We start from the raw sequence: 17,467 nt of genomic DNA on the forward strand, positions 1-17,467 counted from the left end.
ATGTGGTACTTGAAAAACCACGTAATAGGCGAAGCAGCAAGCCTTATTGCGCACCTTGCCATAACAGAAGACAATTATCCCACGGCATGGCAATTGTTGGAACATCGTTATAACAACAAGAGGGTTATGGCAGCCACGGCAATCCAAAGGCTACTCGATCAACCCTCAGGTGCTGGAACTTTAAGTGCCCTCAAGCGATTACATGACACAACAAAACAATGTTTGGCAGCTCTCTCCAACATGGGACTCCAGACTTCGTCATGGGATCCACTTTTAATCCACCTCCTCGTTAAAAAGTTGGATAAAGGTGTTCATAGTCAATATGAACAAATGATCAAAAATCCAAAGGAACTGCAAACCATAAGCGACTTCCTATCGTTCTTGGAGAACTATTTTCATACTTTGGAAGCAATGGGTGTAAAGGAAAAAACCTCTATCAATAGCTCCAAAAATTGCGCCCTGACTTCCCATCCAAGTCCTGAAAGCCGACATTGTATTATCTGTAAGAAGGACTTTCACCAATTATACCGATGCCAGGAATTCGCTCTACTCAGCACAAAACACTGCCTCAATCTTGCACTGGGACAGAAGTTATGTGTGAATTGCTTTAGCAGCAGACATTCCACGAAACAATGCAAGAATTTAGGCCGCTGCAAAAAATGTGGGAGAAAGCACAATACACTCGTTCACCTTGAACAATCTCCCACGCAACCCTCTAAATCCTCAAGTAAATCAATCAAGGGAGATCAAATGGAACACCCCAAAACACCAGAATCAGCAACAACTTCCAACCAATCCACTGCGGCTTCGCTACCCCTTCCGTTATAGCTGAAAGTTTGGCCTTAAACTCTGAATCTCAAAGGCCCTATATTCTACTAGGAACCGCATTGGTCAAGATTAAGGCGAATGGTCTGGAAACCGAATGCAAAGCAATACTCGACTCGGGATCTCAAGTCAACCTAATTACGGAAAGATTAGTAGCACGACTGGGTCTACCAAGTAGACCTACGACTATGTCAATTAGTGGTATAGGAAGAAATCGGACCAAGTTTCAACACAGAGTGAACATTTCGCTCCAGTCAAGATACAACAATTTCTCATCACGCTTGGAGGCATTCGTACTTCCCCAAATAATTACTCCCCAACCTGCTCAATTTATCCATATTGATAAATGGCAAATTCCCAAGAATGTAACGCTGGCAGACCCTACCTTCAACCGCCCAGGCAAAATCGACATCCTATTAGGCGCAGAATATTATCATCAGCTACTCGCTATTGGACAAATCCAACTAGGAGACAACCTTCCAATCTTGCAAAACACAACACTTGGGTGGATAGCATCAGGGAAGGTATTTGATCAACATTTGCAAACATCAATATGTGGAGTACTAACGGATGAAGATAGCATGAATCAGACAATCGAACAATTTTGGAAACTGGAAGAAGTCGATAATACACAGAAGCAATTATCGATATATGACGCACAGTGTGAAGCTCACTTTAATCAGTGACAAAGAAGGAAGATTCATCGTACGGCTCCCGTTTTGTGCCGAACCAAGCTCTTTAGGAGATTCACACAGTCTCGCTTTCAACCGTTTCCTATCATTGGAACGGCGACTATCCAAAGACATTACTTTAAAACAACAATATATACAGTTTATGAAGGAATACGAAGCACTAGGCCATATGACTAAAGTCAACATAGACAATGTGACAGGAGCAAAATATTTTATTCCCCACCACTGCGTCCTGAACGACCTGAAAGCAGCACCACTACACTCCGAGTAGTATTCGATGCTTCAACAAAAACATCCTCTGGAAAGTCACGGAACGATGTTTTATATACTGTCCCAACACTACAGAATGATCTGTTTGCTATTCTGCTACGCTTCAGATTGCCACGTGACTGAGCAGCAGAACTGCGTTTCGTGTTTACCACAGACATAGAAAAAATGTTTCGTCATATACTGATACATACTAGAGACAGACCATATCAGATTATCCTGTGGCGGAACAATACCACCGAACCTATCAACTACTTCACATTAAATACCGTTACATGCGGAACCCGACCAGCCCCCTATCTGGCAATAAGATGCTTGAAAGAAATAAGCAGGGAAAATAAGATGCATTTTCCTTTAGCAGCCAGTTTTTTGGAAAAGAACTTCTATGTGGATGATGGCCTGGGCGGAGCAGACAGCTTGAATACAGCTTTGGAAATCCAGCGCCAACTGCAACAAGTCATGACGCAATACGGAATTAATTTACGAAAGTGGAGTGCCAATCACATCCATCTGCTTCATAACATTCCGGAGTGCGACCAAGAAGTTAGCCCGGACTTCAGCACAGATGACACCAATTATACCAAAACTTTGGGATTGGCCTGGTTACCCAAAGCTGACCAACTTAAAGTAAAGGTCAACCTAGCGCCAATCAGGTCAGTGAGGTTTGCTATCTCCTGTAGTCGTTAGGGCAAAAATCTTTGTCCAAGAACTGTGGAATCTAAATCTTTCATGGGATGAAGCTGTACCTTCAGAATTCGACTATCGATGGCGAAACTTTAGAGAGAGCCTCAAGTCACTTGAAACCTTTCCCGTTCACCGACATGTCTATAAGGGACATATTTCTCAAAACACTCAGCTCCACATCTTCAGCGACGCATCAGAAAAGGCATTCGGGGCAGCAGTATACATTAGAACAATCTTACCGAATAAGATTATACTTGTAAACCTCCTTTGTGCGAAATCCCGAGTAGCACCCCTTAAACAACAAACGCTTCCAAGGCTAGAATTGTGCGCTGCACAGCTGGGAGCCAACTTGGCGGTTAAAGTTAAGAGCGATTTAGACATGATGACAACACCCACTTACTACCGGACTGATTCCACAATAGTGTTAAATTGGATCAACTCAAGATCATCCTCCTTTCACACCTTTGTCGCTAATCGTATTGCTTCAATTCAAGACAACACGACTCCTGAACAATGGAGACACGTTAGTTCCAAGGATAACCCAGCAGATATCATATCTAGGGGATCAGAACCACATCAGTTAAAACAAACGACTCAATGGATGCTTGGACCATTCTTTCTTCACGGAGACGAGAAACATTGGCCTCCTGCGTTTATACCTTCTCCTGATTCGATTAGCACTGAACGAAAGCAGAACCTCCACAACCTAATGTTGGCCGTTGATGCAGAAAACTTTTTGTACAAAATAAATCACAGGAATTCCTTGAAGACACTACAAAGAATTGTTGCTTATGTTCTGAGATTTATTAAAAATTCCAAAACCCGTAAAGAAAACCGACAAAACAGGCCAACCCTCACTCCCTTTGAACTTCACGATTCTCTTATTGTCATAGTTCGTATCGCACAGCATTCTAACTTCAAAGAAGACATTTTACAACTGGAGAAGCATAGAGAACTTAAAGGCTCAAGTCAAATCAAAAGTTTGTCGCCGTTCTTGGACGAACATACAGTTTTAAGAGTTGGAGGTAGACTAGAAGAATCGACTTTGAGTTTTAATGCCAAACATCCCATGCTTTTGCCATTCAATGACCCAATAAGTCGACTAATCTTCGAATCGTTACATAAGGAAAATAAGCATTGCGGACCTACCGCACTCCTTGCTACGGTGAGACAACGCTTCTGGCCCATCAAAGGAAAACATTTGGCTCGTGAAACTGTTCACAAATGTATTCAATGTGCAAGATCAAAACCAAAGCTTCTGAAACAAATTATGGGAAATTTGCCAGAAACAAGAGTAACGCCTGCAAGGCCCTTCATAAACGCAGGGGTAGATTATTACGGACCAATCTGGGTACATTTCAAAACAAGAGGAAAACGACCTCAGAAAGCATATCTTGCGATATTTTGCTGCTTTTCAACAAAAGCGGTTCATCTAGAACTTGTAACGGATCTTACAACCGATGCCTTTATTGGGGCGTTGAAAAGATTTATTGGCCGAAGAGGCCATTGCCAAAAAACTATATTGTGATAACGCTACCAACTTCGTGGGAGCAGTTGATTTTTTGCGCAGAGCTGTCAACCTCGTTATTCTCAACGACAGCTCAAGAAAAAATACAACGAGAATGCGCAACTAGAAGCATTACTTTCCACTTTATACCGCCGCGATCTCCTCATTTCGGTGGACTTTGGGAAGCAGCTGTAAAATCCGCTAAAGGTCTTCTGATAAAGGAAATATCGAGTGCATCCCTGACTTATGAAGAAATGGAGACCATTGTCATAGAGGTTGAAGCGATGCTAAACTCTAGGCCAATAGCACCACTACCAAATAATCCTAATGACGCTGCTGCATTGACTCCGGGCCATTTTTTGATTGGAGAACCCCTAACTGCTCAAGTAGACGTCACAGCCCAAGCAACATCATCAACCTTGGCAAAACGATGGGAGTTAGTATCCCGAATAAAACACCAATAAAAAAAGATGGTCCCAGGAATATCTCAATGAACTCCAGCAGCGTAATAAATGGCAAACTGCATCCCAAAATCTGCAATTGGGCACTATAGTCGCAATTAAAGATAACTTGCCTGTCATGAACTGGCGACTTGGTAAAGTCATTGAAACTTATCCAGGGTCAGATGGTCTGGTAAGGACAGCCGCAGTAAAAACCTCAAGCGGTATCATTAAGCGAGCCATCCACCTACTCGCTCCTCTCCCTCTAGAACAAACTAACGACGAAAAAGGAGGTAACTCACTTCCGCTCAGCCGCAGCGCCGCATCTAGCGACAAAGATAATGGTTCACCACCTCCAAAACGTGCTAACCTTCCCACAACCAGCATGCTAGTGATTCTAGCATTATTCCTCCCACTAGTGATGTGCCAACAAGTTACCTATACTCCGATTAAAGGCAACCCTGGTATACATTTTGAGTGTATTGGTAACATTAAGCCAATTCTATCAGAATGGAAGCTGCTGATATATTTCGAACTGGCACCTCTTCATAAGGAACTGCAGCTCTTCATCAACGGAACCAATGCCTTAGCGAAAACATGCAATCACTCACATTCAGCGATCAATGTAGTGACCTAATAACCCATTTCTACAATATCCAGAAAGATTTGCCAGCCACTCCAGAAAATCTCGGTCTACGGAAGAAACGAGGGGCAATAGATATAGTCGGCAACGTAGCAAATTCATTATTTGGTGTTCTGGACTCAAATTATGCTGAGAAAATGTCAGGAACAATCAATATTATTAAAACCAACGAAGCTCGACTGCAAGGCCTACTGCGGAACCAAACATCATTTCTGGACTCTACCCTTAATCTCATGAAGCATTCTGAAGCTCGGACACAGGAGGGTTTTGAAAAAATAAATTTTAAAATAAACAGACTCATGAATCTCACAAACAACGAAAATATATACCGCTCTCAACTCATCTTATCGCTCAGTATCCAGTTAATCCTAATTGAAAATAACTTGCAAAAAATGCATGCTTCCATGACGGATTTGTTGGCTGACACTCATCATGGTCGGATCAGCCCGCTTCTACTAACTCCACAACAATTTGCTGCCGAGGTAGCTAATATAAAGGCTAACCTACCGCAAGATTTAACACTACCAGTAGTAGATATAATACACTTATATGGGATCGCAACAGCTCATGCCTCAATATCGAACGACCATATCATCTGCACCTTGTTCATTCCATTGTCAAACCAGGATGAATATGACCTATTTTACCTTACACCAGTTCCACAAGTGGTAAATAATACTCTAGTAGCCCTCATGCCGACATCAGAAATGATAGCCTTTAATCCTCATCGTGATCAATATTTTCCAATGGATGACATCAAACTACTTGACTGCAGCTCACTGGATCACAACACCCTTTTATGCCCAAATATCCAAGCAGTTTACCATAAAGGTGCGTCGATTTGTAGCTGCGAAGTCCATCTATTCAATAACGAATCTGACCCTAGCTGCAATATCGAAGTATTATCTAACCACAATGTGTGGTATCAACTGTTCAAGAAAAATCAATGGCTGTTTGCAACTGATTCATAACTAAAATTAAGTACAGTCTGTAATGGTAAAAGCAGCTATCAGCCTTTACAGGGTACTGGAATATTAACACTGCCAGCAGGTTGCACAATGAAAAATGAGATGATTACTATCAACAGCCACCAAACTATCACATCGACCCTACACCAGTCCAGTTCAGACAATGAGATGTCATTCTTCAATACACTACCTAACATGGAAAATATAACGCAAGCGTTCATTCACCGCTCAAGTTTAGAAGAAATAAATCGTTTGCAGGCAGAAGTGAAGGCACAACTACGTGAAATTCCAACAACCTCAACTTACCATGCAGTTCATAGCCTGACCGTTAGCTACTGTGGATTAGGACTTATTCTAATCGTTGTTGTGGTCCTACTAATAAAGTGCATTTTTAAGAAAAGGGCCAACATGCATATATCACCACAGCCTGCTCCAAGATCAACATGGGACATTTCAGTGGACCCATCCTAACTAAAACCTACTACGTAACCGGAATTAGCTTATGCAAGCCTTTCAAAATTATTCACAAACCCCCAACCCCCCCCCCTAGGGGCCGTAATATGTTTATTCTCCATGATTTATTTATTTTGTTTTGGCAAAATAAAATAAATCTCTAATAGAATAAAAATTTAAAACCTGCTGCCCCTTTCATTCTTTCTATATTGCAGCCAATCCAAAGGTAGTAATTCATACGTCAGGTATTGGATGGCACGCGCAAGAACATTTCCCTTGCGTATGCTATTCAATCCACCAGCCAAATGATATGAAATTCAACACCGGTCATTGGCTTCATATGGAAAAAGAATTTAACTGCAGAATAAGCAATTCCGGCAAATAATTAGACTATGTTATTTTTCTTTTACTTTTGTTGTTTACTTGTATTAACTATTAGTATATAAGGCAAAAGAAATTTAATAAAAATGATCATTACGATTAAACCTCTTGCTGTTTTAATTGGCGTGATTGTATTCTTTCTTGGTGTACCACCGAGTAAAGAATTTTAAACTCCCCTTCAAAGAAAGTTCTGGTGTACTACCAGGACTATCATTAAAACATTTATTCTGGTGTACCACCAGAATATACGATGAGCAAACGAGCTCAAGCATTAACAATATTTGGATTTAAAAAAGGCAGTGGTACACAAGAAGCTGTAGTTAATATTGTAAATACTATTTGTGATGGTTTCGATGCAAGCTTTGGTGGAGTTGGTGCAGTTTTTTATGACCTGTCAAAAGCATTTGACCTAGTTGATCATAATATACTATTGTCGAAATTGCCATATTATGGAATTTGTGGAAGGGAACTGAAACTTTTAGAGAGTTATATTGTGAAAAGAAAACAATATGTCGAAATTAATGGAACAAGAGGAGACACAGGAACTGTTGAACATGGGGTACCACAGGGAAGTGTTTTGGGACCGCTGTTGTTTACAGTATACCTTAACGATATTTCTAATTTAAATCTCAATGGGCAATTAATTATGTATGCTGATGATATTGCTCTATTATACCCGTATAACCATGAGGCTATATTGAAAGGACAAATGGAACATGATGCCAATATTATTTCGGAATTTTGCAGAATTAACAAACTTATAATTGACCCGAACAAGACAAAATTAATGCGTTTTCGACCTCGATGCCCACCAGTTGAGGAAACATTTAATATAACGATTGGAGGTGTACGGATCTCTGAATGTAAATCAATGAAATATCTTGGTATTAATTTACAAAACAACTTAGCGTGGAATATGCATATGGAAGAGTTGAAGAAAAATGTGTCACCTGCTATTGGCATGCTGCATAAATTTCTTAATGTGTTTAATGTAAAGACAAAACTTTTGCTATATAATTCTTTGATTCAAAGCCATTTAAATTACTTGGCAATAATATATGCTCACAAAAATAACATTCATTTGAGATCATTGCAAAAAACATAGAATAAGGCACTCAAAATTGTTTTCAATTTACCGATATTATACCCTACTTCGGAGTTATACAGCAATATTGCTAAAACAATTTTACCAGTGTATGGCGTATACAAATTTCAATTATTGACATATATGTTCAAGGCTAGTAATAATATCGGACTGGGATCAATACAATTTCTCATAAATCAAACTGCATTCAATACCAGAAATAATACAAATTTAAAAGTCTAGAAGTGGCTAAACAGGGAATCGAGCATAGTGGATGTGTAGCATTTAACCGAATTCCCGATAATTTGAAGAATATATCAAGAATATCTACATTTAAAAGAGAAATAAAATCATTTTTATTACGTGATATGGAAATGCTTCTGATGTAAATAGTTTTCATGTAAATTAAACTAAATTATTTTGAATTTTCAATGTAATGCGCTTTACAGACTATCAGTTATTCCGGACGGAATGTCGGTGTTTGTAAAGAATCTTACAGTGTGTCGGATCGATAGGACTTGTCGGCGATGACTAAATAATCGGTAAATGTGTTATCGATCCCACAAACATGCAGCAGTATCGATTATGCCTTCGGATTTAACTTATAATGTGCACAATATATGGGATATGTTCGACACGAGCACTGTCGTCCGGAATAACTGATAGTCTGTAAAGCGCATAAAACAATTTTTAATCGTAAATGAATTTGTTATATAAAAAGTAAATATTCATAACACGTCTATAGGTATTGATAAGGTTAGCTCCTATAAAGCCATTAGGGCGCTGGGGCAACATAGAATTTATGAATTGTAACAAATTGAAGTAAATAAAAAAAAAATATATAAAAAAAAATCAATACCTTGGACTGATTATATTTTTACCAATTTAACATCATTGATTTGTTGTACAATTTACATACTTTTTAACGCGTGTCCAGAACTTTGTACCTATACTACATTGTTTTACAACGCTTTAACTACCTTCATTTTGCAGCGAGAAAAAGTATTCGTACAAGCTTACTTCGGGGAATCCCACACGCATTGCTACACAAAACACAGCATAAGGAGCAAAATATAAGGGAAATCAAATTAAAACGTGTTTTAAAAAATTGTGTATGGCAAAATTTCAGCACTGCAAAAAAATTAGCGATGAGCCCGAAAATAAAGGAAGTCAGCCTTGATGAAAGAAAAATTATATTAAAATTGCACGAAGAGAAGAAAACTCCGCGTGAAATTGCAAATATAATAGGTAGAAGCCATTCATCTGTCCAATACGTCATAAAAACTTCAAATCCACCGGATCTATACAGTCGCAACCACGTAGCGGGCGTCCTTCTAAGTTAACAGAGAGGGAAAAACGAAGTATTTTGGCGACTGTTAAGCAAAACCCCAGAATTACTGTTTCGAAAACTAAAGAAAACATTAAAGAATCGTATGAAAAAGATATTCATGAAGACACTATCCGAAAAATTTTAAAGAAGGCAGATTATCATGGTCGTGTGGCGCGGAGGAAGTCTTATATATCCGAAGTAAATCGAAAGAAGCGAATGGAATTCGCCAACAAGTTTGTTCAAATGGATCCAGAATTCTGGAATCGTGTGTTATTTTCAGACGAAAGTAAGTTTTGCTTTTTTGGCATAAAACGAAAACTTTATTGTTGTTTTTGATCTCAGCTTAAAGCCATGCATTTGCTAAACTACAAGTGTAGCTTAACCAACAGAGGAAAAGTATGCTTGTCAAATTTATTTGGGCAAAGCCCTATAGACTGCAAGATGGTTGGATGTACAGCTGTTTCGGAATTACCACATTCCTCATCAGCATCCTCTACTTGCATAGACCAAGGAAGGTATAAACATCTCAAGTGAATTCACAGCGCTGTAGTTTGTCTGCACACCGTAGATGGCTCTTTCTCGTCTGCAATTGAGTGATTTTTTAATTTGGCTTTAATTTGTTTTCTTTCCTTTGTTCTCTCGTTGAAACACCAAATATTGTGAAAGTTTATAAAATACTGTTTATCCACACCTTTTTTGTAATGCAAATTGACTAATTTATACCGTTATTCTCGTTTTCCAAAAAGAAATTGAGTCACTTGACTGCGCAATTGAGTGGAATGACTGCGCACTGCAAATAAACAAAACCATGGTGAATTACCAAGGTATGTCTCTATATTTTCTTGTCCTATGCTACTTGCAGCAATACTATCAACCAATTATCAGAATAAATTCGGGTAATTCACTCAACCCAAAGTGAACTGCACTTTAACCTTCCGAAAAAAGGTTTGATAGTCGGCTACTGCCTAAATAAATTTGCAAGCATATCTCTTTTCCTTTGCCAAACTTAAATCATCGATTTGAATGTAGTTGGCTGGGTTTGTTTTTGAGCGTGCTTCCTCTATCTTCATTCGTTTTGTTTGTTATTGTTGGCTTCTCTTCAATCGTTATTTTTGTTTTTGATCTCAGCTTAAAGCCATGCATTGACTAAACTACAAGTGTAGCTTAACCAACAGAGGAAAAGTATGCTTGTCAAATTTATTTGGGCAAAGCCCTATAGACTGCAAGATGGTTGGATGTACAGCTGTTTCGGAATTACAACATTCCTCATCAGCATCCTCTACTTGCAGCAAAACTATCAACCAATTATCAGAATAAATTCAGGTAATTCACTCAACCCAAAGTGAACTGCACTTGAACCTTCCGAAAAAAGGGTTGATAGTCGGCTACTGCCTAAACAAATTTACAAGCATATCTCTTTTCCTTTGCCAAACTCAAATCATCGATTTGAATGTAGTTGGCTGGGTTTGTTTTTGAGCGTGTTTCCTCTATCTTCATTCGTTTTGTTTGTTATTGTTGGCTTCTCTTCAATCGTTATTGTTGTTTTTGATCTCAGCTTAAAGCCATTCATTGACTAAACTACAAGTGTAGCTTAACCAACAGAAAACAATTAGTGTGGCGGAAAGTTGGAACAGCGCTAAAAAAAGAAAACCACGTTCCCACAGTTAAACACGGTGGAGGTGGTGTCATGGTATGGGGGTACATGTCTGCTAAAGGTGTTGGAAAATTAACATTTATAGAGTCTACTATGGATCAATATGGCTACATAAATATTTAGAAAGAAAATTTACGCCAAAGTGTTGAGAAACTTGGCCTTGGAGATGACTATTGGTTCTAGCAAGATAACGATCCAAAACACACCGCATTAAATGTGAAGTTGTGGTTGCTATATAATACGAAACATCAGCTCAATTCGCCTCCCCAATCTCCAGATTTGATCCCCATAGAGCATTTGTGGGACTTATTGGAACATAAAATACGGCAACATACAATATCGTCAAAGGAAATGCTTAAAAATGTTATTATGGCTGAATGGGACAAAATTAGCGAGGAAGAAACAACTAAACTGGCCAAATCAATGCCTAGTCGACTTTCTGAGGTGCTTAAACATAAGTTATTAAAAAAGTTTATAAGACTGCAAAATGTAGAACAAATAAAAAATTACTTAAAGTGTACGAATACTTTTTCTAATGATTTTTCTACTTTATTTTTTATCTTATATGTACCCAATGTGTAATATATATTTTTTTAATATTAATTGTTAAAAATAAAAATACGTAAATTAATGTATTCCTAACAAAAATGTTTTCCATCTTTCATGCATTATTTCAATGGTTTAAAAAGGCTTCTTGTGGCATGGGCGGGTTGTACGAATACTTTTTCTGGCAAGTGTATGTCGATGATATTTTGGCAGGAGCTCACAGTTTAGATGATGCCATGAAGAGCCGTGATGAACTTATAGAAGTTCTAGGTTCTGCTGGGTTTAATCTACGAAAATGGACTTCTAATGTGCAAGGTTTTTTGTTAGATTTACCCCCCGAATGTTTATTGGATAATGGCTTTTTGAATATTTCCAATGAGAGTACCGCCAAGACTCTGGGTTTACGTTGGAACGCTGGAAAAGATGTTTTCTTTTTCAAGTTGGTTTCAGCCCCTACTAGATCTTCCGTCCCTACTAGATCTTTTGTCTGAGATTGCTAAATCGTTTGACCCAGCCGGTTGGCTGGCTCCTAAGATTATAGTTGCTAAGATTATAATGCAACAAATTTGGAAAGAGAAAACAGATTGGGACGAATGTTTGAAACCCATGACTCTGAATAGATGGTTTGCGTTTTTGGATGACTATAGGGAAATCGAACGGATAGAGATCCCCCGATGGGTTGGTTTCAGCCCAGACCATGAAGTTCAGCTTCATGCATTTTGTGATACTTCTGAGAAAGCATATGCGGCTTCACTATACGTCCACTGGCCTACGTTTGTTGCTAATCGAGTAGCTAACATCTCTACTAAAATCGGTAATAATAATTGGCATCGTGTTCTATCACACGATAATCCCGCTGAATTTTGGGTGCCCAGGCTGAAGAATTTCGTCAGAACCATCACCCATAATTGCCGTGCATGCGTATTGTTTCAGAAGAAAACTGTCGACCAAATTATGGTCGCTCTTCCCTCTGAGAGAACTACATTGTCTCGCCCGTTTACATGCACTGGAGTCGACTTTGCAGGCCCCTTTGATATTAATACCTACATTGGTAAAGGCTGCCGTATCACTAAAGGATATGTGCTTGTGTTTGTCTGCTTTGCGACTAAGGCAATTCATTTGGAAGCGACAAATGATATGTCGGCTGATTGTTTTATTGCTGCGTTCACTCGATTTTTCTCCCGAAGAGGCTGTCCATCTAAGATGTTTTCTAATAATGGGAAATCTTTTGTAGAAGCTTCTAATGTTCTTGGTAGGGACCAAGCCCGATTTCTTGCTGAAGTGAAGCAAAATCTTATTTCGCTTAATGCCTTCCAATTATTAGAATGGAAATTTATTTTCCTGGTGCGCCACATATGGGTGGTCTTTGGTAGGCAGGAGTTAAGCGTTTCAAGACTCATCTTAAGAAGGTGTCTCACTCTCAAAAGTTCACTTTTGAAGAGTTCAATACGATGTTAGCAAGACTCGAGGAATGCCTTAAATCAAGGCCCTTTAGTCCGATGAGCGACAATCCGACCGAGTTGGCCCTTCCAAATCCTTATAGGTTCTGCCCTTCTCTCTCCTCCGGAGACCCACACGACGATTGAGTCGTTAAGTTATGTGAATAGATGGCAGAAACTTAAGGATCGTTATCACTCTTTCGCCAAACGGTGGAAAGAGGAATATCTCGTTGAACTCCATAAGCGAAATAAGTGGCAATTTCCGCAAAAAAAATTTGCGGTTGGTATCCTGGTAGTAATCAGGAAAGATAATTTCCTTCACCAGAGTGGAAAGTAGGTAGAATCGAAAAGATCTATTAATCCCCGACAACAAGGTGCGAGTTGTTGACATCAGGGTAGGAAGTTGTATCATTACAAGGCCCGTTGTCAAACTCGTTGTTGTTGTTGTAACCGTTTTTAATGTAGTTTCATCCATTTTGTTCTATGCTTGTGTAGTTCAGCTGGTAGCCAGATCAAGGAACTCTGCGACAAGGATGGGGTGTGTCCAGAGTGATCTGGTAGTGAGACGGGTAGGCTTAGCTGGGCAAGCAAAAAGGTGACGAGTGTCATGTGGCCCTTGATTACATATGGGACACACGTCAGCTACGCTGCTATCAATCACTGATAAGTATGAATTGAGGCGGCTGCCCTTGCCTGATCTTAGTTGGGCCAAAACTACCCTTGTCTGCCGTGGGAGGTCTCTCTTCTCCGGTGCAATGGGCGGCGGTCGGACTCCGAGAACAGCTACAGTATCCTCATGAATCCTGTTCAGACCTGTCTGGTATGCTGCCTGATCTAGAGGCTCTCTTTTGTAACGCTGGATCTCGCGCTCTAGAAGGTGAAGATCAACCTTACATTCCTGGGTGGAGGTTGTCTATCCACAAGATGGTGATTCGGATGACAACTTCGATGGCAACCCAAGAGGTACTGCTTTGATTTATATGTAGTTAACAAGGTTTCTTTGTCCGCACCCCAAGTGCTGCCGGCAAGCGACTTGAGGACCTTGTTTCTACCGCGGAGCTTATCACAATTGCAGTGGCATGGGCGGACGACTTATAAAGGCTGTCGAATGTGACCCCGAGAATCTTGGGGTAATTTGTTGTCGGAATTGTTTCGCCATCGACTCTGACATTCAACTGCCTGCGTACTTCCGCCATCCATGTAGTGAAAAGTGTGGCTGAGGATTTGGTGGGAGATATCCTCAAATTTCTTGCAGTGAAATAACTGGTAAGATCAGCTAGGTAGGCATTTAATCGATCGCAAATGTCATCAACAATGCCATGATTGTGCAATCGTCCGCATAAGACACAATCTCGACGCCGTCAGGAGGGGGTGGAATCGAGGACAGGTAGAGGTTAAACAGTGCCGGAGGTTAAACAGTGTCAGAACCCAACGCTTCGCCCCTGCCGGTAGGGACGTGTTCTCGATGTCCTCGAATAATGTGGCATGGTTGACCGTATCGAACGGTTTCGATAGGTCAAGCGCCACGAGGACCGTCCTATGACACGGCTTGGGCTGGTTAAGTCCCCTATTGATATGTGTCGAAATGGCATGTAAGGCCGTCGTCGTACTGTGTACCTTACGGAATAGGCAGCTGGAAAATTCTCCACAAGGCTGGGGAGGAGTAGTGCCTCAAGTGTCTTGGCTACTGGCGAGAAAAGGGATATCGGTCTGTACGATTCACCTTTACTCGAATCTTTGCCTGGCTTCAGTAGTGGAATCACTCATCCCATCTTCCAGACATCGGGTATAATGAGTGATTCCAAGGACAAATTGCTAATGCTTGAGCATTAGCATTGAAATTCCGTCGGGGCCCAGCGCCTTAGATGGTTTCGCGCTGTTGATGACATTGGTAACTTCGGCAGCGGTAAATTGTGGTGTGTCGTCGGCTCGGAGACCACGTATGCGACGAGTGGCTCTCCTTTTCGCTCTATCACTCTCGGGATGCTCGACAAACAGTCGGTTGAAGTATTTGGCGCATCTCTTCGGGTCAGTCACAGTCACGTCGCCAAAGGTGACTGAAATCCCATCATCCCTTGTAGCGGGGTTCGAGAGGGCTCTCACTGTTGACCACAATTTACCAGTCCCTGTGCCTAAGTTACATTGCTTCAGGTGCTCTAACCAAGTGTTCCTCTTGTGCTCGTCGACTATCTTACTAATCTCAAGATTTAGTTCTCTGATTCTAGGATCAGCAGGGTTAGCACGACGGCGTTCATCACGCTCGTCTGCGAGTCCCGCCTCACTTGGGCAATTCGACCAGCGGGTATGAATCGAGCGGCTGCTGCGTTGATGATGTCCCGGAACGCCCTCTGGGCAACATGAACATGAGAGGGGGACGGGAGCTCACTGAAGCGGCGATCGGTGTATTCTCTGAAGCCTTCCCAGTTGGCTTTCTTTTGATTGATGAACGTCCGGCGTTCAGAGGTTATGAAATCGGAGGGTCGGTTAATGGTGAGAATTATGGGGAGGTGGTCCGATCCCAATGAAATGACGGGTTGCCAGGAAACGTCATTTATCAGACCAGGCGACGCTAAAGATAAATCTGGCGAACTGCTGCAGTCACCCATAACTCTTGTGGGGGCCTTCGTTCGCCGTGCAAAATGTGGAGTCATATCTGCTCTGCCAAAGCTATGCCTCTCTGGTCATTACCTAGGAGTGAATGCCAAAGTTCATGGTGAACATTAAAGTCTCCTAGAACCAATCGGTTATGCCCGCACAATAGCCACTCAATGTTTGGGCAATAACCTGGAGCACAGCTACCAACCGGCGGTATATACACATTGTATAGCTCTATCTCGGCAGCCCCAGACTTGACTGCTACCTCTCCATATACGGGTCACTAGTGTCTGGCACAAGCGGGATAGGTCTATACTGCACGGAACGGTGTATTATGAAAGCCAGGCCACCACCTCCACTTCTTGTGCGATCCTTTCGAAGCACATTGTATCCATCACAATGGCGTAGGCTGCAGGTGGAATTCAGCTTAGTCTCCTGGATCGCTGCGACCCTTATCCTTTTCCGATTCATAAAGTCCACGATTTCGCTAATCTTACCTCGGAGCCCGTTGCAATTAAATTGCAAAAACGATGCACTATCCGGAACTGGAACAACAATATTGGGTTGAACGGGAGATGTCGGGGTGGTCGCATAGTCAGATGACCCACTGCTGCTATCGCTGGCACAGCATCCTGCCACGTAGTCAGTGTGACTATACTCCCGCAGCGATGTTAAGCCGGAACAGTTCCGGTAATGCACCCACTCCAAGCACCGGTTACACCTGACCGACACCGAGCGGTGGTGGATCAGGTTTCGGCAGACTGAACAATACCATGGTCCGGGGTTCTCCTCTATCCCGGCTCGGACCAACAGCAAACGGAGAAGGCTCCCCGGGATGCACCTTCTCCAACACAAAAATACGGACACGTACACTGATGTGGCAGCCGCTGGCCAATGGATGGGGTCCATCGGGTCAATCCGGTACACAGAACCCGCCGCCGTGGGATTGTTGTCAAACTCGTACTACTACCTGTTGATGAACGAAATTAATAACCACTTCTGTTCTTTGTGTGCGTGTTGTCCCATTTCATTTTTCGTAATTCCAGTCATGTCTGGCCCATCCTATCGTCTCACCAACTGGCGTCCTGAGGCAGAAGTAAACGTTGTCGCAATAATGGATCCCATAAGACATCGCAAAATCCAGAGATTCGCAACAAAATGACAGTGGATGATGGAACCGTGGTCACAATCCGACCAGGGGCCAAATCACCGCAGTCGAAATCGAGTACTTCGTCGTCGTAATGTAGTTTACGCGAATTACCGCAGTCGTTATCGAATTGTTTCTACTCGAAGTTGACCACGATAGGTAGCATGCTATCGAAAACGAAATATGTAGTGATTTTCGAGCAGAAAAAAAGGTAAACAAAAAGAAACAAGTAGTTGGTGAAAATGGAAGTATTATTTATATATTTTGGCAAAATACATTTAAGAAAATATAATATTACTTGCATTCAGGGAAACGGAACAAAAAAGGAATGCTCAGTAGCCGCTTCAAAAAAAAATCTCATTTTTCAAGAACATATTTAAAAGCTTCTTTTGACAGACGAAAGCGTCTTTTAAATCTATGGATGTTAAAAACACAATTAGTTAGAAGCACTCACTTCAAAATAGAATCACTTACAGGCAATGCACCTCAGGCAAACGACTGATTTTGTCTCGAATGTTTTTCCTTATTAATGCCACTTTGTACTCATCCTCTGAATACAAATCGCCGCAGTCGAAATCGAGTACTTCGTCGTCGTAATGTAGTTTACGCGAATCACCGCAGTCGTTATCGAATTGTTTCTACTCGAAGTTGAACACGATAGGTAGCATGCTATCGAAAACGAAATATGTAGTGATTTTTGAGCAGAAAAAAGGTAAACAAAAAGAAACAAGTAGTTGGTGAAAATGGAAGTATTATTTATATATTTTGGCAAAATACATTTAAGAAAATATAATATTACTTGCATTTAGGGA

At 41.1% G+C, this 17,467-nt stretch overlaps 1 protein-coding gene across 1 annotated transcript; it reads left to right on the forward strand.

Annotated features, from left to right (window-relative positions):
* Positions 1 to 1,511, forward strand: LOC142224671 (uncharacterized). The gene is made up of 2 exons (XM_075294456.1): positions 1 to 727; positions 880 to 1,511. Exons 1-2 carry the CDS (start codon positions 1 to 3, stop codon positions 1,509 to 1,511), a joined length of 1,359 nt encoding a protein of 452 aa, XP_075150571.1.
* Positions 1,512 to 17,467: the final 15,956 nt, after the last annotated feature.

Source organism: Haematobia irritans, chromosome 2 (assembly GCF_050003625.1).
Source record: "Haematobia irritans isolate KBUSLIRL chromosome 2, ASM5000362v1, whole genome shotgun sequence".
NCBI classification, from domain to species: domain Eukaryota; kingdom Metazoa; phylum Arthropoda; class Insecta; order Diptera; family Muscidae; genus Haematobia; species Haematobia irritans.